A 21,648-nucleotide genomic window follows, 5' to 3' on the forward strand; every position below is an offset into this window, starting at 1 on the left:
TGAAATCTGAAGGATAATTGTCCAAGCAGCCAACTGGCATATGGCATTGATGGATCAGTGCACTGTGCTGTGGTGTCCTTGCAAATCCTTGTGGTAGTCTTCAATGGTCAACTCAAAATGGTTCACAACACCATAGTTCACAGTGTCACAGTTAAAATTTTTTAACTGTATTAGTGTGGTACTGAGCACTATATTTGAAGTGAAGGAAGTTCTGGGGAGAGAGCATTACCGTGGAATTGGCTTTGGAGTGTTCTAGCAAGGAGCTGGTGCAGACATGATGGGCCAAATGGCCTGCTTCCGTGCTGTAAATATCTATGGTTCAGTCAGGGCTTGGAAAATCTTTGATCTGTTCTGCGTTAATCATTGCCAGCTCGAGGTTTACAACTGGCCACAATGATGCTGCTCCAAGGAAAATCAACCAGAATTCCTACTCTTGATCACTAGTTAATGAATCTTTCTCCCCTGGCCACTCTGAGGTGTGTGCGTGAGTGCGTGTCCCACTATGATTGAATAACCGCTGGGATGAAGTACTGGAGGACAGCTGCCGTTCATTGAACCCTTACCTCGGCTTGAGTTGTAAATATCGACAAGCCAAATAAAGAGAAGTTTGTGTTTTAATCATCGCTGCCACTTGACTGTCTCTTTGAAACTGATCACTGAATGTTAAACCCATGCTCCTTTTTAGTTTAATTCTCTTCCCTAATCTTTGCGGGTTAAATTGCAGGTCACCATGGCAGATTGGGCTGCAGCAGAGAGGGCATGTAAAGATCCCAATCCCATCATTGATGGAAGAAAGACTAATGTGAACCTTGCTTATCTTGGGGCCAAACCACGCACGGTACATTCAGGTATGTTTAAGAGTCCCTGGGGTGCTAGTGATTTCCTGCAAGAGCAAAAGAAATTGGTGGTTGTGAATTTGACTTGACCGGTCAGGGATTTAAGTCTTTGGTGTGACCAACATTTCAAAACTTAAGAGGCAGAAAAAATTATATCCTGATGACTACCAGTTTCAAATACAGGTATAGTACTGGCTGATTGCCCCTGTGAGGCACCTTGGGATGTTTTCCAAGATTAAAGGCACTATATAAATGCAAGTTGTTGTTGAACTCCTATGCTGTTGCTCACTGGTAGGCTAGAGCACGGTTGTAATGTTCAGCTGTAACCGGATCTGTCCATGTAAAGTCACTGTTCAGATATTCTGTCAGGAAGTGGGCAATCCAAGCCCTGACATCCATTAGAGTTTAATTGCTGTTTGGTGACAATTGCCTACCACCTCTGAGTCATTGAGCACCTTTGCTTCAAAGGTTGGTGGTGGTCTTGTGGTTTGAGCTCAAAGTAGCAGCAATGTATTTGTTGCACCTCTGTTTGTTTAAAAGCCAAGTGCAGGTGAATGTGAAGAGGTCCATGAGATGCTGGTTTGGCACCTTATCCTAAATTTAAGTTTGCTACAGTGGTTTTTTGAAAGGGTAAAAGTTCAGAAGGGTGGGGTGCATAGTAAGGGCAAGAGTGGATAAAGCCCAATGTTGGAAATAACTGGAAATGCATAGTGCTAGCAGTAAGATCCCTGTTATTTTTAAACACTTATTTGTGTTGTGTCCCTAATTGAGAGGATGGGTAAACAACTAGCTCAGAGTGCACTTGAAGTGCTCTAACTGAACCACACATTGTTGGTTGTTGAGGGTACTGAGTGTGATTAGTTTGGTCAAATATAATGGGTAGTAAATCACAGTAACAACTTGTATTTATATAGTTCCTTTAATGTAGTAAAGTCCCAAAGCGCTTCACAGGAGTTTTGAGAATTTTTTTTTGACGCTAAGCCACGTAAGGAGAATTTGGGACAAGTGACCCAAAGCTTGGTCAAAGAGGTAGGTTTTAAGAAGCAGAGAGGTTTAGGCAGGGAATTCCAGAGCTTGGGGTCAAGGCAACAGAAGGCCCGGCCACCTTTTGGATCACCGAGTTTACGTTGGGTAGAATGTGGAAAGCCAGCCAGGAGTGCATTGGAATAATCCAATCTAGAGGTAACAAAGGCGTGGATGAGCTGAGGCAAGGGCGGAGACTGGCAATGTTACGGAGGTGGAAATAGATGGTCTAAGTTATGCTGCGGATATGTGGTAGACTCCATGCTTTCACTGTCTCAATTTATTGCACAGAAGTGTAAATAATAATGAATTAACAATGAGCCAGAATTTACTGTTAATGAACGGTGAGGCTAATGGCGCTCACCATTATTTATGCGCAACTTGGACAGCAACTTCAGGCGAAGAGATGCGCCGTTAAGCACACAAATCCGGAAGTTGCTGTCTAAGATGTGGCGCTCCTAAGCTGCAGGAAAACAGCATCTTGCTGTCTGGCTCCCTATTCAAATCTATTGAACAACTTGCATGGTAGATATGGACTAAGCTCGCCACAGAACGTTATAGCTTGTTCATTTCAGTCTGCATATCCATTTTAATGGCATAATAAGTCTTAATTACTGCTAAACAACCCTACTGCACTGAAAATTTACTTTTGCAAGTGTGGAGTGTAATTGCTTCAGAATTTAATTGGAGATTTAAAAAAAAACAAAGTTTAATTAAATTTATTTACGTTTTTTCTTTTGCTTTCTGTACCTGATTTGACATTAAATTCACTGTTCTAAATTGCACTTTGTGGTTCAGTCTCTGCGCTGCTCATCAATCAAATCGAAGTATTGTTAAAAGTAAATGCACAGTTGCTTGTCCTGTTCAGACATCCCAGTTGCCCTGTAGAGGGCACTGTGCCATAGAAACATAGAAATTAGGTGCAGGAGCAGGTCATTCGGCCCTTTGAGCCTGCACCACCATTCAATAAGATCATGGCTGATCATTCAACCTCAGTACCCCTTTCCTGCTTTCTCTTCATACCCTTTGATCCCCTTTAGATGTAAGGGCCATATCTAACTCCCTTTTGAATATATCTAACAAATTGGCCTCAACAACTTTCTGCGGTAGAGAATTCCACAGATTAACCACTCTGAGTGAAGAGGTTTCTCCTCGCCTCGGTACTCAAATAGTTTACCCCTTATTCTTAGACTGTGACCCCTGGTTCTGGAACTCCCCAGCAACGGGAACATTCTTCCTGCCTCTAACCTGTCCAATCACATCAGAATTTTGTTTCTGAGATCCCCTCTCATTCTTCTAAACTCCAGTGGATACAAGCCTAGTTGATCCAGTCTCTGCCATCCCAGGAATCAGTCTGGTGAACCTTCGCTGTACTCCTCAATAGCAAGAACGTCCTTCCTCAGATTAGGAGACCAAAACTGAACACAATGTTCCAGGTGTAGCTTCACCAAGGCCCTGTACAACTGCAGTAAGACCTCCCTGCTCCTATACTCAAATCCTCTAGCTATGAAGGCCAACATGCCATTTGCCGCCTTCACCGCTTGCTGGACCTGCATGCCAACCTTCAATGACTGATGTACCATGACACCCAGGTCTCGTTGCACCTCCCCTTTTCCTAATCTATCACCATTCAGATAATATTCTGTCTTCCTGATTTTGCCATAAAAGTGGATAACCTCACATTTATTCACATTATACTGCATCTGCCATGCATATTTACCCACTCACCTAACCTATCCAAGTCACTCTGCAGCCTTTTAGCATCCTCTTCACAGCTCACACTGCCACCCAGTTTAGTGTCAATTGCAAACTTGGAGATATTACATTCAATTCCTTCATCTAAATCATTGATGTATATTGTAAACAGCTGGGGTTCTAGCACGAAACCCTGCGGCATCCCACTGGTCACCGCCTACCATTCTGAAAAGGACCTGTTTATTCCGACTCTCTGCTTTCTGTCTGCCAACCAGTTCTCCATTCACGCCAATACATTACCCCCGATACCATGTGCTTTAATTTTGCGCACTAATCTCTTGTGGGACCTTGTCAAAAGCCTTTTGAAAGTCCAAATACACCACATCTACTGGCTCCCCCTTGTCCACTCTACTAGTTACATCCTCAAAAAAATTCTAGAAGATTTGTCAAGCATGATTTCCCTTTCATAGATCCATGCTGACTTGGACCGATCCTGTCACTGCTTTCCAAATGTGCTGCTATTTCATCTTTAATAATTGATTCCAACATTTTCTCCAACACTGATGTCAGGCTAACAGGTCTATAATTCCCTGTTTTCTCACTTTTTTAAAAAAGTGGTGGTACATTGGATCAGTTCCTATGGACTGGAGGGTAGCCAGAGTCAATAGCATGATGGAAAATGATCACCAATGCATCCACTATTTCTAGAGCCGCTTCCTTAAGTACTCTGGGATACAGCCTATCAGGCCCTGGGGATTTATCATCCTTCAATCCCATCAATTTCCCTAACACAATTTCCTGACTAAAGGATTTCCTTCAGTTCCTCCTTTTCGCTAGACCCTTGAACCGCTAGTATTTCCGGAAGGTTATTTGTGTCTTCCTTAGTGAAGACAGATCCAAAGTATTTGTTCAATTGGTCTGCCATTTCTTTGTTCCCCATTTATAAATTCATCTGATTCTGACTGCAAAGGACCTACGGTGGTCTTCACTAATCTTTTTCTCTTCACAGATCCTACGGAAGCTTTTGCAGTCAGTTTTTATGTTCCCTGCAAGCTTTCCCTCGTACTCTATTTTAACCCTCCTAATTAGACCCTTTGTCGTTCTCTGCTGAATTCTAAATTTCTCCCAATCCTCAGGTTTGCAGCTTTTTCTGGCCAATTTATATGCCTCTTCCTTGGATTTAACACTATCCCTAACTATCCCTAATTTCCCTTGTTAGCCACGGTTGAGCTACCTTCCCTGTTTTATTTTTACTCCAGACAGGGATGTACAATTGTTGAAGTTCGTCCATGTAATCTATAAATGTCTGCCATTGCCTATCCACAGTCAACCCTTTAAGTATCATTTGGCAGTCTATCCTAGCCGATACCATCGAAGTTACCTTTCCTTAATTCAGAGACTAGGGTCCTGAACTTAACACTCTCTCTCTCCATCTTAATAAAGAATTCTACCATATTATGGTCACTCATCCCCAGGGGGCTTTGCACAACAAGATTGCTAATTAGTCCCCTCATTACACAACACCCAGTCTAGGATGGCCAGCTCTCTAGTTGGTTCCTCGACATATTGGTCTAGAAAACCATCCCTAATACACTGCAGGAAATCATCCTCCACTGCATTGCTACCAGTTTGGTTAGCCCAATCTCTATGTAGATTAAAGTCGCCCATGATAACTGCCGTATCTTTATTGCACGCATCCCTAATTTCTTTGATGCCATCCCCAACCTCACTACTTCTGTTTGGTGGTCTGTACACAACTCCCACTAGAGTTTTCTGCCCTTTGGTATTCTGCATCTCTACCCATACCGATTCCACCTCATCCAAGCTAATGTCCTTTCTTACTATTGCGTTAATTTCCTCTTTAACCAGCAACACTATCCCACCTCCTTTTTTCTTTTCTGTCTATCCTTCCTGAATGTTGAATACCCCTGAGTGTTGAGTTCCCAGCCTTGGTCACCCTGGAGCCATGTCTCTGTGATCCCTATTATATCATCATCGTTGATAGCTGCCTGCGCAGGTAATTCATCCACCTTATTATGAATACTCTTCGCATTGAGGCACAGAGCCTTCAGGCTTGCCTTTTTAACACTTTGTCCCTTTTAGAATGTTGCTGTATTGTGGCCTTTTTTGATTTTTGCCTTGGGTTTCCCTGCCCTCCACTTTTACTATTCTCCTTTCTATCTTTTGCCCCTGCCCCCATTTTACTTCCCTCTGTCCCCCTGCATAGGTTCCCATCCCCCTGCCATATTAGTTTAACCCCTCCCCAACAGCACTAGCAAACACTCCCCCTAGGACATTGGTTTTGGCCCTGCCCAGGTGCAGACTGTCCAGTTTGTACTGGTCCCACCTCCCCCAGAACCGGTTCCAATGTCCCAGGAATTTGAATCCCTTCCTTCTGCACCACTCCTCAAGCCACATATTCATCTGAGCTATCCTGCTATTTCTACTCTGACTAAGCTGTGGCACTGGTAGCAATCCTGAGATTACTACCTTTTTGAGGTCCTACTTTTTAATTTGGCTCCTAGCTACCTAAATTCAGCTTGTAGGACCTCATCCTGCTTTTTACCTATATTGTTGGTACCTATATGCACCACGACAACTGGCTGTTTACCCTCCCCTCTAGAATGCCCTGCAGCCGCTCCGAGACATCCTTGACCCTTGCACCAGGGAGGCAACATACTATCCTGGAGTCTTGGTTGCGACCGCAGAAATGCCTATCTATCCCCTTACAATAGAATCACCTACCACTATAGCTCTCCCACTCTTTTTCCTGCCCTCCTGTGCAGCAGAACCACCCACGGTGCCATGAACTTGGCTGCTGCTGCCTTCCCCTGGTGAGCCATCTCCCCCAACAGTATCCATTTGGATCTCGAGCTTTTACAGCAACTTGCAGTGCAAAAGACCAGAGACTGGCCCTTGCCCAAGTTCATTTGCTGGCTACAGTAAATTCTGGCCTAATTCATTTTTATAAATGGGCGTGAACATCTAGCAAGGCCACATTTATTGACCATCCCTATCTAACCTGTGTAGGTGGTAGTGGGCCTTCTCCTGGAACTGCTGCAATGATTGTGCTGATGATTATTCCAATGGTTGTTTGGTAGGGACCTGGATCCAGTAACTCTAAATTCATTGTAATTTATCCTGTTACAACAAATGGACTTTTCAGTGGTAAAGCATAGGATTTCCATCTAGAGCCTGGCTTTAAATCCTAGACTTAATTGATATTTTAATTTGCCTGACCTTGCCGATCAAGTTTTGTTCAATTCTCAGATACTGTTCTAGAGTAGCCACTGTCTGACATCTCTGATGGGAGGAAATATCTGGCAGTGTCCTACCAAATGCACATGGCTATTATTAAGATCATGGATCATCGCTGACCGTATCTTTGGAGAAGTCCCCTGATGTAAGCTGTATCTGATTTCCTAACAAAAGGAGGAAGTATACTAGTGAATGACCGATTGGGTGAAAAATCTGTCTTGCCACCTTTTTATTAAAGATCTGCACGTTCACAAAGATTCCATGCTTCTTTGGGCTCTTCAGTTTCACTGTTAAATTTTACATTCTATCTGGATATAATTTAGTCAAGTTGTTGAAAGCTAGAAAATGTATCTCCTTTATCTTGTGACTCATACTGAGGTACAATTCCATGGGGTTAGTGGCAATCCAGTGCCCTACTGGCATGTACGAGCACACAGTCAACAAGCTATCTGACCATGGTGCGAAAGGTATCGTAGTTGAACGCTGTTCTGTCCTTAACCGGTCACTGGAGAGTGATCAGGCACAGGAGCTCCCTGCACTAGCATAATGACTTTCAAAATCTAACTGAGCTGAGATATTTATGTTTGTACTTTGATTGGACCCTCTCCGGCCTAAACTCTCAATCTCTACAGGATAAGAAATGCCCTTTTATTAAAAACTACTCTAATGTAGATTTTTTTTTTTTCCTTTTTTACTTAAATGCCAGGGGGTCTTGGCCTGCAACAAGTTCACTCGGCTCTGATGCAGCGACCCTATGGGTAAGTTAGCATATTCCTTTTATGTGCTTGTTGAGATTTATTTCAAAGTTGATCCTGATAATACAATGTGTCCATACCCGAGAGAATATTTTTTGGTTGCTGGAAAATCTGGTGTCATTTGAGAAGACTTGTATACTGGTGCTATTTTTTTTAATTGGAAACCATAACCGTATAAATGTGGATTTTATGGTAACTGAATAGAAATTGGGAGAACCTGGTATTTGCTAGATTCCGATCCAGGTTTGCCAGAACCAAGATCACCAATGCATAAAAGTAGTGATTGTTTTGCACACTGAGCTTCCAACCTTGTCCACACTGATTTGGGGAGGTGCTTAACAGTGGACAGATTCCTTTCTCTTCTCCAACTCCTGCTCCCCCACCGAGGCATAAAAAGAAAAGCTAAGAATAAGTTGGGTTCAGATCAAGTGTGCCTTTGAGACCGAGGTGGAGAGAAAAAGAGGAATTTTTGAACCTTGGTAAACCAATCCCAAGATAGTTGGGGGGGAAAAGATGCATCATTTTAAATCTTTTTTTTATTTTTTTTATTTTGCCAATGTTCTCCTCCTTGTCCTCTGAAGTGTTGACTCCTGATGGAGTGCTGTTCCAAGCACTTTCACCCAAATGGCCATTATCTATGTATGTACAGGTTGAACCTCTTGTCTGGCACCATTCCTGTCCACTGGGTGGCACATGCACAGAACTCCAACCACCCCCCACTCCCCAGGTTTCCCATTCCCTTTTTAGGCACAACAGTGATACCTTACCTTTATGATTTAATTAAATAATTCACAAACAGAAAATCAACACACTTATTAGAAAGAAAGTGATTAGCAGAAACCCCCTAAACCTAGAACACCGCTGGGCCTGTCGACGCCTCGGGGCACGAACTCTGGTGACCTCCTTCCCCCCACCCCCGGCCAAGATCTTGGCCATCCTCCTCCCCCTCTCCCCCACCCCTCAGGCCGATGACCTCCCCTCATCCGACAAAATCCCTCATCCGGCACAGGCCAGGTCCCGAGGGTGCTTATAAGGGAGGTTCAACCTGTACCTGGCAGGTGTTCATGGGGAGCATCACAACCTTCTGCAGGGATGGGTGGCAACCAATGTTCCTTTGAAATGTTTTTTTTTCGTGCGCAGTTCCTTTAACTGGCTGCACAGCCCAGTCAAATTTCTGCATGCGTGGTTTCTACCATGTAAAAGCCGGTGAGCGGCCACGCAGCTTAGCAAGAATTTTAGTGACAACCTGGGCAAATTTCCCCCCCCCCCCCCCAAGTTTCAACTTTGGAGGGTAGGCAATAAGTTTGTGCATTTTGTCACTGTGGTGGTACTGTTGCCCTGCTTGCTAAAATGCAAAGAGAATCTACAAATAAAAATTGTGTGAGAGATCTAGATTATAAATCTGAATTCTTTGCTGTTATGAATGGCCCAAATTCAGTACCTCGAGTTAAGCACCTCCAAAATGGATCTTGATCTTGGTGTCTTCATCTCAGGGCTGAACCAAAGCATTTGGAGCCCTGGTGGTCTAAATGGCACCTGGCCGCACCTCCAGAATCCATGTCACTCCTATTCCACTGCAGTTCATTCTCGCACATGTGTTTTCTCACTGGCCAACACTGTGTGGCGCAACCCAAAATGTTGTAGATATCTGCTGTGTGCTTAGCAGACTTTCCCCCCCCCTGCCAGAGGTGTTGCGTTGAGGAGGTGAGAGCATTACACAGTGACTTGTCTTTTGATGCCTTGGATTTTTGTGGAGTTGCCAGCTGTATAAACAGAAAAAGTTGCATTGAAACTGCAGGAATCCATTGCTGAGCCCAGATAAATATCTCAACACTTGAGATATTTATATTTTGATTCAATCTCTGAAGAGAAAAGAAATTGAGACATATGGTGAGGATGCAGGCAGTCGTTCAGCTGTGGTGGGACGCGGGGGGGGAAAGGATGGCCTTGTTGGCCCAGTTGACTCTTTTTCGTATTCCTAAATGTTCTTGTGTCGATGGGTCAGTGGGTAAATGTGGTGTAGTCCCAAATTCTGATCTTTGCAACTAGCTGTATTTTTGGGATTGGGACCTGGGCAAGGGAATGGGGAAACAAATCAGCTGGGCTCATTGCTTCCGATTTGCTATTCATCGACTTGTGGTGCAAGTGCCCATGTTTGAGGTTAGGAGGAGGAGGGTGTTTGGTAAGAACAGGATCAGGCTCCTGTATAATATGTCTGCTGACACTTGGACCTAGAAATTCTTTTTTTGCTGTGCCCGTTTTGCAGGCCAAAAATAACTACCCAAGCATCCAATATGGTGGGGAAATGTGTGAGCCTATTTGTACTGGAAGTGCGCCAACCATCATCATAATGGCTCCAGTATAGGCATACAGGGCCTGTGTCTGAAATGGCATGCAATGTTTAAGATTCACTTCCTGAAATTGGGCTGCTTTGAATGCACATTGGTTGTGTTCAAGACAACCATGTCGACGTTTGGCCTAACCAGTTCTTACAAGATTGCTGGAGGCTGTCACCAAAGGTTTTACTTGGTTGAATGTGGAGTCAAAGGAGCAGCAGTGCTTCTGGCTCCATAGCAGTCTCGAACACTGCCAGCCCCTGCCCAAACATTTCCTCTCCACAACTTTATCCTCGTAGAACTAGCGAGCTGCCTCTGGACGTCTGAATAATATCTTCAGCTTGATGGCAGTGCTGATGAGGCCCTAGGCCCAATTTCGGGCAAGCCTTTGGGTGGGGGCTTGGCTTCTGGCGTGCGTTCCAGGCCTAAACAAATTTCCACTCCTCACTGTCCAGGATCATGTGAAAAATGGCCACTTGTGTGGGGTACAAGACAGCTGTTTAGATGAAGTCATTTTCTGAGTTTGTGCTGGTGATGGGAACCTCGCCTGCAGCAGCACATCAGCAAAACATGGCCTGTGGATTTTCTCCTCCATTATGAGCTGCCAATTGGTGAAGTTTCCTGTCGGCAGCGTACACTTAATTACCCCTAAAACATTTCATAATTTAGTGCTGACTGCTCAACATTGGAGCAATATTTTTGCACCCAATATAAATTGTTTTAAGCTTGGAATTTTCCTTCAAGCATACAGGCTATGCCTCCGATTACATCATGTGTGTAATTTACAGCCACAGTGTGAGACTTGTTCTTGGACAGTTTAAATAAATAAATGATTAATTTCCTATTAATGACAACTTTATTATGTTTCAGGTTGTTTTGATATTTTAAATTTTTTTAATTTGAGATCAAATTATTAAATCAGCTATTTGTTGTCTTAATCACAGTAAGTTACACAAAAGATGGTCATTAGTTATTTATTCTTTAGGAGGTCTAAAGAATTATGAAACAAAAACAGTGAATGACTTCAACAGATGACCAAGATAAATACAAACTGTAACTGATGGGTAAAGACCCTCTGGTCCATCGAGCCTGTTCCCCAAAATTGCGATATCTTGTGTATCACAACTTAGACACTCCACCTCACCTGAAACCATGTGATCTCCTGGTAGAGGCAAAAAAAAACAGATTTAAAAAAAAATTAACTCAATATATTCCCTTCATTATCTTGTAAACCTCCAAGTCTAAGCTTCTCTAAAATGTAGAGTTCCAACTCTCTTGGCCTATCTTGATGACAATTAATGCTTTAGTCTGGGAATTGGTCTAGTGGCCCTCCTGCACCCTCAAGCCTCAATATCACCCACCATGTGAGGAGGCCAAAACTGGATGCAGTATTCCAAGTGTGGCTTGACTATTGGCATAAAAATATTTAAGTATTTATTAAATTTGTTGCCTTATATCGCTATTATCCCTCATGTTGGCTGAACTCTTGATTTTGACCAACTCGTAATGGTAATATCCCGTATTATAATGTATATGTATTTAAAGCAGCTTTTAAGGGATTAGATTTGGTATTGTGATGTCCTTATAGCAGTCCGTTCACAACCAGACATGATTGCTAATAGCCTGGTCAGAATACCAAATAGAAACCATCCACGATTACAAACAAATATAAATTTAATAGTCAGACATCTTTGCACAGTGAGTTCCCAAACTCAAAAGGTGCTAATGGGTTAAATTAGCAACCGTCATATGCTTTACTTTACATTCTCTGCTTCCTTTCCTGGTTGACTGAGGTGGAGATCGGGTTCCATGAGTACTGGCAGCCTTGTTGTATCTCGTCTAAGAAGTTTTTCGTGCACAATGCTGGGCAGGAGTGGTCGATTCTTGTAGGCTATTGTAATGGAGTCTAATCCTTTCTTCACCTGACGACGTCTGTGCGCCCACTTCCAGTAGGAGTCACTGGATTGTGATCATGTTAATCCTAGTCTATTTTTCTCTCTCTTCTCTTCAGCCTCCTTTTTTCCATCCCCCTCCCACGCCCCTCTCTAACGCGGGGAATTGACACCAATTGTAGGGTCCCACTGCTGCTCCAACTGGGATCTGCTAACTCAGCAAAGTGCAGGGATCTAACCTGAAGCCTTCCTGGTTTAGCACTAAAAGGTGACCTATTTACCCACTGAATATCTAGAGTTGTGTCTCACTTTCACCATAATGGCAGATAGCAAGAACTTGGATTTCTATGGCGCCTTTCACATCCTCAGGATGTCCCAAAGCATTTCAGTCAATGGAATTACTTTTTGAAATGTAATCACTGTTGTGTGGGCAAGTGCAGCAGCCAGTTAATGCATTCTGATGCTGTTGGTTGAAGGATGAATGTTGGCCAGGGCACCGGGAGAACTTAAATAGTGCCATGGGATTTCTTATGTCAATCGCAACAGGCAGATGGGACCTCTGTTTAATGAGTGATCTGAAAGACAGCACCTTCAACAATGCAGCACTCCCTCTCTACTGCACAGTCTAGATTATGTGCTCAAGTCCTGGAGTGGGGTTTGAGCTCTTGACCTTCTGACTCTCGTGAGAGTGCTACCATAAGCCAAGCTGACGATGTATAAAAGTGATGCTATGAAAATGCACTCGTATCCTGTCTATAACTTTCTAATGGGCTCCTTGAATAATATTGATTGATCAATCTTGGACAACACCTTCAATTGAAGACTCCATTGTTTTATTGTACTGTACTTATGTAACTTCAATTTGTAATGTTCAATTAGGAATTTACAGAAAATAACTTCTAGATTTTACATGACGTACACGCATGCATTTTTTAAAAATCCTGCAGAAGACTATCCGTACTCAAAAGATTAACCTTTAATTATGTTGACCCTTTTCCAGTGTTGCACCATACCTGATCCCACAGACCATCCTTCAACCTGGCCTGGTCCTGCCCTCCACCTCGTACCTGGATTCCAGTGTAGCGTTGTATACACAGTACCCTGCCTATGAACATCTCTACCCAGCCTCCCCTCATTACCCCAACCCTGGCTACGCCTACACAATGCAACTTCCATTACAGACTGGAATTCCAAACCTGAGCCAAGGCCAGCATGAGCCACCAACATTGCACACAGCTGGACTTCAGAGACGATAGCATTGTGCCTGCTTTTGTGTAACTCTGGCTGAGATCTTGAATGCTGATTCAAAGGAACTTCTAATACTGCTGGGCTCAATCTGTCAACTGTACCAATTAGAGCTACTGCCATTGTGTTGGTATTGCGAATACTACTTTTTAATTTTCTTACAGGGAAAAAAATCCATCCAAACTAGAGGAAAATGCATAATTTGGTGTGTACTTCCTAGGTCACTTTCCTCTTTCCCACCCCTCCTTCCCAGGACTCTTGGAAGTTAAAACACGAGTATTTCTGTTCTCTTGCCACTTTTTCCACCTCCAAGGTAAAAGTCAGCATGGAAGTGTGTTGTATTTTGGAAATGTGAATTTATTATCTAGTAGGTTCACTCAAGAAGTGGGGGAGGGGGATTAAGGAGCTAACCATCCACTGGACCAGTATCAGCTGAAGCCAGCTCCACATTGAGAACGTTCAACATCTCTCTCGAACTGAATCCCTCACTAACACATGGGAAGATGTAATATTTCTACTACTATAATCTGGCTAAATTCTGCAACATTTACAGAAACCTTTAAATGCTTACATATCAAGACTTCTAGATAAAGGGATTGTTACATTGCAATTCCATGCTTGGCTCAGGATTTTTATATAATTGGAACTTTATACTTTGATCAGAATTTCTATATTGTGGGAGTAGTACATTTTGGAATTCTTTTGCTTGGATCAGCTATGCATCTATCCAGACCACTGTACCTGAAAAACAAAGTTGAAGTAATTTATGAAATCGAGTAATGAATCAATAGTGTTTATTCACTTCCCTGTAAGTACTTGTACCAGGAATCGTTGAAATTAACCTATTTGAATGCTGAAATGTTTCTTTTGCTCTGTAAACATTAAATTAAATGGAATATTTATAAACATAGAAAGTTAAAGATATTAAACTGTCATTTGCTTATTTGATGCTAGGGATGTACAAAATGTATATAGTGAATTTCCCTTAGCTTTGTAGCTGATGATTGCAAGTTAAATGCATGCAGCTCTAAGAATTTATTGTTTTGTGTATAGTGGGAGATATCCTAATGTAAAGGGAATTTAAAACTTCAGTCCTGTTGCCGTGGGGCAAACATCTGTGTATCAATATGTTTCCTGACAGCAATTGAATGTGATTTTGTACCTATAGTTTCTGCATGAGTTGTTTGTTTGAAAAAGGTGAGAAGCTGATGCCAACAAGAAGCTGAACAATCCAATGCAGTGACCTGGTATTATCTATCCTCTGGCTGCAGAGTGCTATTCTGTTGTGCTGAGATAAGGTTCTCTGACCACTAACTGTACCAGGGCATACAAAATGTCAGCATAGCAAAAGATTTATATAGCTGCCTTGGTAAATGTGTTCAATTGAATCATACAAGAGCAGAAGGGCCTAGACTGACTTAGGTGATCTTAGCCAATCCTCACACAATTGAATGCCTTGCCAACACTCATCTAAGCTCACACATCAAGAATGGCCTATTGGGGTGGGTGGAGAAAGATGGACTGCTTTAAAACTTGTCTTTCATAATGTAGTATGCCTGTGTGTGGGTTGAGATTTTGGTAAGTCTCCTTCTAGGTCCTGTGTAGCATCACATGACAAATGGCCACTTGGGCAAGATACAGACACTACCAGTACGAGTAAAACTGTTTGAGGATATCCTGTCCCTTCCTGTTCTTGTGTGACCTATGGAGCTTGGCCTTGTGATTACTTCTACCAATAGAAATAGATTATCTGTTGGTGGGTTGTTATAATTTATTTTTCAAAAACCAACAACCACCCAAGAGCATCTCTGACTCCTGCATGTGACAACATCACTTGGGTCACTTCTACTATATTCCACATTCATTGGCCAACTTTAACCTGTGTTTCTACACCTTTAACTGAGACAGCTTTCTGAATCCTAAATGTACTACCTTTTAAGACCCACAGCTGAAGTAAGACACAGCTAAACGGTGAAAAATAAGTACGGGTGGCGAAAAGAGATGTGAAGGAGGAGAATCATCATAGGCAGCCCCTTGGAATCGAGGAAGACTTGCTTCCAATCTTAAAAAGGAGTTCTTGGGTGACTGAATAGTTCAATATGCAAACCACAGTCCCTGTCACAGGTGGGACAGACTGTCGTTGAGGGAAAGGGCGGGTGGGATTGGTTTGCTGCAATTTTGAATGCACTTGAAGTATAACTTTAGCATAATAATCCACTGTTTGAAAAGGTTGGTTATTCCTGCTTTGGCATAATTCACTCCCTGCAGGAAAGTAGGGAATGAAAAGGAAACCAGTGTAGGAGTGGGCATGAATGCGATATCAAACTTTTATCAACATTTTTATTTTGTGATCTATTTTACACTTCAGTAACTTTTAATGTTAATAGGCGTTGTGTAAGTAGAAATTGTGAATAATCAACAATTCACAAAACAGTATTTGACAAAAAGTCACCATAATAAAATTCCTGCTGTTGCATTTAGCGCCTGACCGTGCGCACAAAATATTTAAAGATAAACCGTAGTCGGTGAACAGTTGCGATCAGAAGGCTGGGGGCCAAATGTTCATTTTAAGCCCGCACGACTGCATGGACTTTCAACGTTGAATTGGGAGACGGGGAAAGAAAATTAAAAAAAATAATTGTGGGGGGGAGGGAAGTAAATAAAATAAACCGCCTTTCTCAAATGATTCTTCCTCTCATTTCCGATAATCGAGCCTGAGTCTTCAGAGCCGCTGGGCCCCGAAACACCATTTTGTCCTTATTAGGAGAAAGCGGAAGTCAAGGCCGCGCGGCGCAGGAGGTTGTGGGATATTAGTGGCTCTTCCGGGGCGGACGGGGGAGGCGAGACGATCGGATCGGATCGCAGGTGAGTGGTGAGGCCGCTTGGCTTCGAGGCTGTTGCTTCGTGATTCTCACAAAAATTGCTAGAACGAGACCTGTGGCGCTCGTTGCCGTCCCCGTATGTATTAGACGCGTTATTCTGCGGCCGTGTGTTTGTTTTATGTCGTGTTTTTTTTGCCGCTCAGGTAAGGACGCGGGGAGCGGTTGGGGCAGGACTGGGGTTTCCATGGTGACGGGAAGGTGCGTGTGAAGTGGGGAGCTGGGAATGCGAGAAAACCAGCTTCTGTAATTGGGGGTTTAAATATGTGTTTGCAAAGGAGTCGCTATTTCCCCGACTTTCTCTGTGGGCTGGGCGGATGAGCGAGGAGGCGGGTTGGGTTTGGTTTTTGTGGTAGTGTATTTTTTTTTCTGGGGTAGGGAGGGAGCGTGTCGAATTCCTGCCAGTGGACAAGTTTGTTCTGATCATGTAACGAATTTAGATACTAGAGAGACCAGGGTTGCACTGTTAACTCACCGATTCGTGTTAATCTGCCCCAGTGTATTTTAAAACTCGTTTAGTGTGGCGATGACAGAAAAGGAGGTGTTAACCCTGAGCGTACCGCAGACTCGAGAGCTTGTCTATAGAGTGAAACATTGGCTGACCCTGCAACTTAAGAAAATACATAAAATCAGGAAAACTCATGGTCAGGAATCATGAGTTTCTGAAAACTTCGATGTGCTGGAAAATTTGTCTTTTGATGTGGAACTTTTGGACCCGAATTATTTTGAACTGATGCCACACAGTGGTTATTTTTTAGTTGAAGGTGTTTTTTTTTTTCCTCCTGTGCACCTGAATTAATAGTAGAAATGTCCTCTATCTGAAAATAAACGTATATTTTTGGAGTGAAGTACTACTATGAATCAGGGACTTGGAATTATTAATTTTAATATACTTCCATTAAGATTGTATATTGTTTAAAATCTGATTGCACAAAAATGTAATCTAGTGGACCTTTCAAATGTGCAGCATTAGGGTTTGATGTTTGGGATACTGTGGCAAAGTAATAAAGGTTTTAAAACTCCCTTTACTTTATGAAAGCCCTGATTATGCTGCTTTGCTTGCTTGTCCTAACTTGCTACAGCTGGAATTTAAAGTTAAACAAAATTTAGGATGAACAGTGTATGGCACACACATGTCATTATTGAGTAATTTGTAGAATCAAAAATATTTTATATGCATCACTTGTGGCGTTATCCAGTGAAGATGAGGTTAAATCCTTGCCGTTTGGGTGGTTTACTGCTGTTGCGTTCTCATGGATTTCAACTTCATTAGGTTTTGACCAAATAAACTTCCCTTTTTTTTTAAAGTGAAGCCTGCCCTGAAAATTTGATCCAGAGTTTATTCTTTGTCTTTAGGGGATACATTCTCCCTTGTGGGTAGTATGCTTTTGCTTCTGTCAGTGATTCTTTGGCAGAAAACTATTGGGTCAAATGTGTTCTGTTGCATATCTGTTTTGCTTATTAACAAAGCCTATTTTACAGTCTTGCCTACTAGTGTTACCATGAATGTGCAACATTTTGCTGGCTGACAATTCAATCTGCTGACAATTGAGTGGTGAATTGGCTGAACTACCCTGGATCACCTCAATTATAACTTTCTTTAGTTTTTGGCTTGCTGAAGTCAAGTGCTATTTTAAAGGAGAAAGACCCTTGGTTTGGGAGAAGCAAATATGTTTTAAGAAAAATGTTCCTTTTCTAGATAAAATAATATAGTATTGGAACAATTTTAGAAATCGATTCTACAAATCATGAGGCAGAATTGCTCATCAAATAGAGCAGGCATTGTGTTAACTTTTCAGAGAAGACCAACCGTTTTTGTGAACGGAAGCCATACTGCTTAAATTAGATGTATTGGTAATTATACTGTTGTAGATGGACTTGTGGGATGCAGAAACTACTATGTTGGGAAAGATCTGAATGAAAGCCATTCATAAACTACCTTTTAAGATGAATGTTTTACTTCAATATAGTTTGCAATATGAAATCAGCAATTATTTCAAGCAATAATATTTAAAGTGGTTGAATCATCACAGAACCTTAGCTGAAATGAGTTCATCTGTTTAGCCTGCAAGTCCCTTAAGATTGCAGAAGTACTTTTTTTCCGGAGGAACTATTGAACTTTTTTTAAGGGTGGGTGGGTGTGTGCCTTGATGATGCAATTGCGGGGAATTTGCTGTTTCCTTCAAGAACAGTATATCTAATTTATTTAACTTGCCAGTGGTCATGATGTGAACCAATCATTTTCCTGTCGATTCTATTACTCGATGGAATTCTGTTTAACCATACTATTTGGTTAAACTATGGCAGTAACTGGATTGAGAATACCAGAAAGTTGCTGCCTTGTACTTGCAGATTTGGCTGTGTAGTTCTTTGTTGAGGTTGTGCAATAGTGTGCTTTATCTGGGTTGTACATTGCAGTTTGTGATTGCAAATGGAGAGTGATATCTTCTAATGCACGTTAAACTCAAGTTGCAACAGCAGGTATTGGGCGGGGCGTGCTGAACTTTATAACTAGGGTATATCTAATTCTGCAAAGTCGTGTCTTCCTCCATTACAGAATATGGTACAATCGGAATCTAAAACAGCGCGTGATTTTTATTTGCACTTGTTTTTTCAAGAATATTGGTAGTTATTCAGAGAGTAATCTAGTACCTGGATCTTTTTTTTTAAATAGTGCTAGTGTTCTCCAGTCATCTGTTCTGAAGGCAGTGACTTGTGCAATGGTGTGGTTCTATAGGTGCCAATTCTTCTACGTCTATATGAGGACAGGATTGGGTTTGTCTGTGATGCTTTACGTGGTTAAACAGCTTGTTCTCTAAGACTTGCTCGGTACTGGAGGGCTGACGCTGCCCATGGGACTGATTCTGCCCATGGGACTGATTCACTATCTTGAAGAGAATTTTTGAACAAAACAAAAATTGTTTTTTTTTGTGTGAAAGGTCACCTGAAAAGATTCTTCCGTTAGGTTGGATTCTGCAGTTTTATTTGTACCAATTATACTGATTTTTGAAGATTCAATTGGTAGCCTGGTCTGAGCATAACGGAAGCGTAAGTTTATATGTGAGAGCTGAAGATTAATTTAATTTAAATCGCTTTGGAAATCAGCAGCTTGATTGCTCATTCTGAAGAGTTTTGAACTGAAAGTAATGCATTTCTGTAATGGCAGCTGCATGGACATGTTCAGGTATGTGTTCCCTGACTAGGTAGTACTAACTACAGTCTAGCATGTGTCTCAGAATATCCCAGGTTCTCAGTTCAGGAGTGGGCAGTAATGAATTATTCCAGTATGATGGTTATGTACTTGTCCCATGATTGGTTTCACCAACTGCTTTAAGAAAGCAAGGTAGACTCCATTGATGGCAGAGTTTATGCAGTGAGTTGCTGAGCCATTGGGTCTAACAAGTCTCAGCTTGATCCCCTGATCTAAACTGAACTCACCTGTTGAGGTAATAGGAGTTCATCAATTAGTCATTGCCTCCCCGGGTTGGGGAGGTGTAAATCAGCCAGGGCCCATTTCTGATACCTATGTAACAATCCCCTGCTGTATGAGGACAGAATTGGACTCCACTATGATGCACTGTACACAATAACCACTTGATTGAGATACAGGAATGCAACTGCCCATGGAAGCATACCCCAGCAAGGAATCAATGCAAGATAAAATAAAACTTCCTGAATCATACTTCACGTTACAGAAGAATGTCATTTGGCCCATTGGACATGGACTGACTGGCACTCTGAAAGAGCTATTCCTTTAGCCCCATTTCTCTGCCTTTTCACCATATCTTGTAAAACAAATGATCAAATTGTCATTTGTTCCTCTTTAAAAATGATTGTATTTTATCTTAGACTGTTTGTGCTATCTTTAACGTAGTGGGTAACTGAAACACTTTCTGACTCAGCGAATTCAGTTAAATCCTGAGACCAGTCATTCTTGAAGTGTCTCATTTCCTGTAATATGTACTTTGAGTTGTACTGATTAGGGTTTGTTGGCTGTTACACACAGGCTGTTTGAACAGGAAGGCCTAAAAAGCTTAAGTAGATGGTTCTAGAAATGGATTGCACTTACGAAAAATTGATGACCACTTAGCTTTAATCAGTGATGCATTTCAGTGCATTGAATAAAATTGTATAACCTACTACAGTGTTTCCTTGCAAATCAAAGAAAAAAAGAAAGACTTGGATTTATATAGCACCTTTCACAACCATCTGACGTCTCAAAGCACTTTACAGCCAATGAAGTACCTTTTTGGAGTGTGGTCACTATTGTAATGTGGAAACGCGGCAGCCAATTTGCGCACAGCAAGCTCTCTCACAATGTGGTGATGACCAGATAATCTGTTTAAGCAATGAATTTTGAAATCTTTGCAGATAATTGTAATTAAAATAGAAAATACTTTGAGGAACTCTGATACAACTTGGAACTTTGCTGTGAACCTCTTTTGGGTGGAAACACTGGAGAGTATCATTCATATTGCTAGCTGTGATAGAAAGAAAGACTTGCGTTTACATGATTCATTAAATCTCAAATATCTCCAAGAACTTAATGTGCAATTATTATTTTGAAATGCAGTGATAGTTATGCAGCCATTTTCCATGCAGCAAGAACCTACACGACTGAGATGAAGGACCAGTAATCTGGTTTTTGTTAGTTGTGGGAGGAATGTTGAGCAGGATACTGGAAAAACTTTCTGTTCTCCTATATTATTAGATCTTTAATATCCACTACAACAATGAGATGGGGTCTAGATTTATTGCCTGACCTCGAGGGCAGCACATTTGATGCTGCACTCCCATTGGGACTATACTGGAGTGTCGATCTAGATTATGTGCTCAGTCCTGGAATGGGACATGAACCCACAAGTTTCTGACTTAATTAAGAAAGCTACCCGTGGAATTAAACTAACAACATTTCCAATGAGTGAGTTGAGTAGACATACTTCTAATTGCAGAGCTGGATATCATGCAAGAGTGGTAGAGCCGTTTACAAGTCTCTACAGAGTGATCCTGCTATAATATATGCATATGAGAACAGTATTGGAGGTGGGTGATGACCTTCATGGTAAAGTAGCCTGCCAATAAGGAAATATTAAATACAGTATCACGGTATGTATCAGGGATAGTAATGGTCCTGGCCAGAGTTTATCCCATCAATTAACATCACTTTTTTAAAAAAAACAGATTATCTGATCATTATCAAATTGCTGTTTGTGGGAACTTGCTGTGTGCAAATTGACTGCCACGTTTCCTACATTACAACAGTGACTACACTTCAAAAGTACCTCATTGGCTGTGGTGCGCTTTGGGACGTTGTGAAAGGCACTATAGAAATGCAAGTCTTTTAATTTGGGCCTTAAACTTAAACTTAATATTGGCTTTGGAGCTCTTATTCATAGAGTAATCCCCAAAGCAACTTGCGTCGTGAATTCAACCTTGGAGGGAGGGACCTAATTAAAGGTTTCTTCCTGGGAGTTATTGTGAAGTCAACTCGGCAAGAAGGGCAAGAATATAAGGGGTAAATTAAAAAAATAAAATAAAATTAAAGGATCCTGAGCACATAGGGTAGCTTACTGAGTTTGTGCATGAACTCTATACAAAAAAGGGAAAATTTATGTTGGGAAGGGCTGGTAGCTCAACAAAGTAACATTTGAGTGTAATTAATGAGCTATGATGGATATAACCCATTTAAATTGTGAGGAGGGTCCAAGTCTGGCTGGCTGGGAGATGGT

General features: G+C 41.8%; 2 protein-coding genes across 5 annotated transcripts in view; both read left to right on the plus strand.

Moving 5' to 3' along the window:
- LOC139279354 (RNA-binding protein 24-like) overlaps positions 1 to 13,926 on the plus strand; it is a 30,286-nt gene extending 16,360 nt beyond the window's left edge. For both annotated transcript variants that reach the window (XM_070898475.1, XM_070898474.1), the window contains 3 exons: positions 725 to 848; positions 7,519 to 7,570; positions 12,796 to 13,926. In XM_070898475.1, the coding sequence (XP_070754576.1) occupies positions 725 to 848; positions 7,519 to 7,570; positions 12,796 to 13,051 (432 nt within the window). In that variant the 3' untranslated portion in view covers positions 13,052 to 13,926. The remainder of the gene's footprint in view (positions 1 to 724; positions 849 to 7,518; positions 7,571 to 12,795) is intronic.
- A 1,889-nt stretch (positions 13,927 to 15,815) lies between these two features.
- cap1 (CAP, adenylate cyclase-associated protein 1 (yeast)) overlaps positions 15,816 to 21,648 on the plus strand; it is a 64,133-nt gene continuing 58,300 nt past the window's right edge. For 2 of the 3 annotated variants that reach the window (XM_070899133.1, XM_070899135.1), the window contains exon 1: positions 15,816 to 15,905. The gene's annotated coding sequence lies outside the window, so the exon portion shown is untranslated. The other variant, XM_070899134.1, reaches the window with a different exon arrangement.

This window comes from Pristiophorus japonicus, chromosome 14 (assembly GCF_044704955.1).
Source record: "Pristiophorus japonicus isolate sPriJap1 chromosome 14, sPriJap1.hap1, whole genome shotgun sequence".
Taxonomy (NCBI): Eukaryota; Metazoa; Chordata; class Chondrichthyes; family Pristiophoridae; genus Pristiophorus; species Pristiophorus japonicus.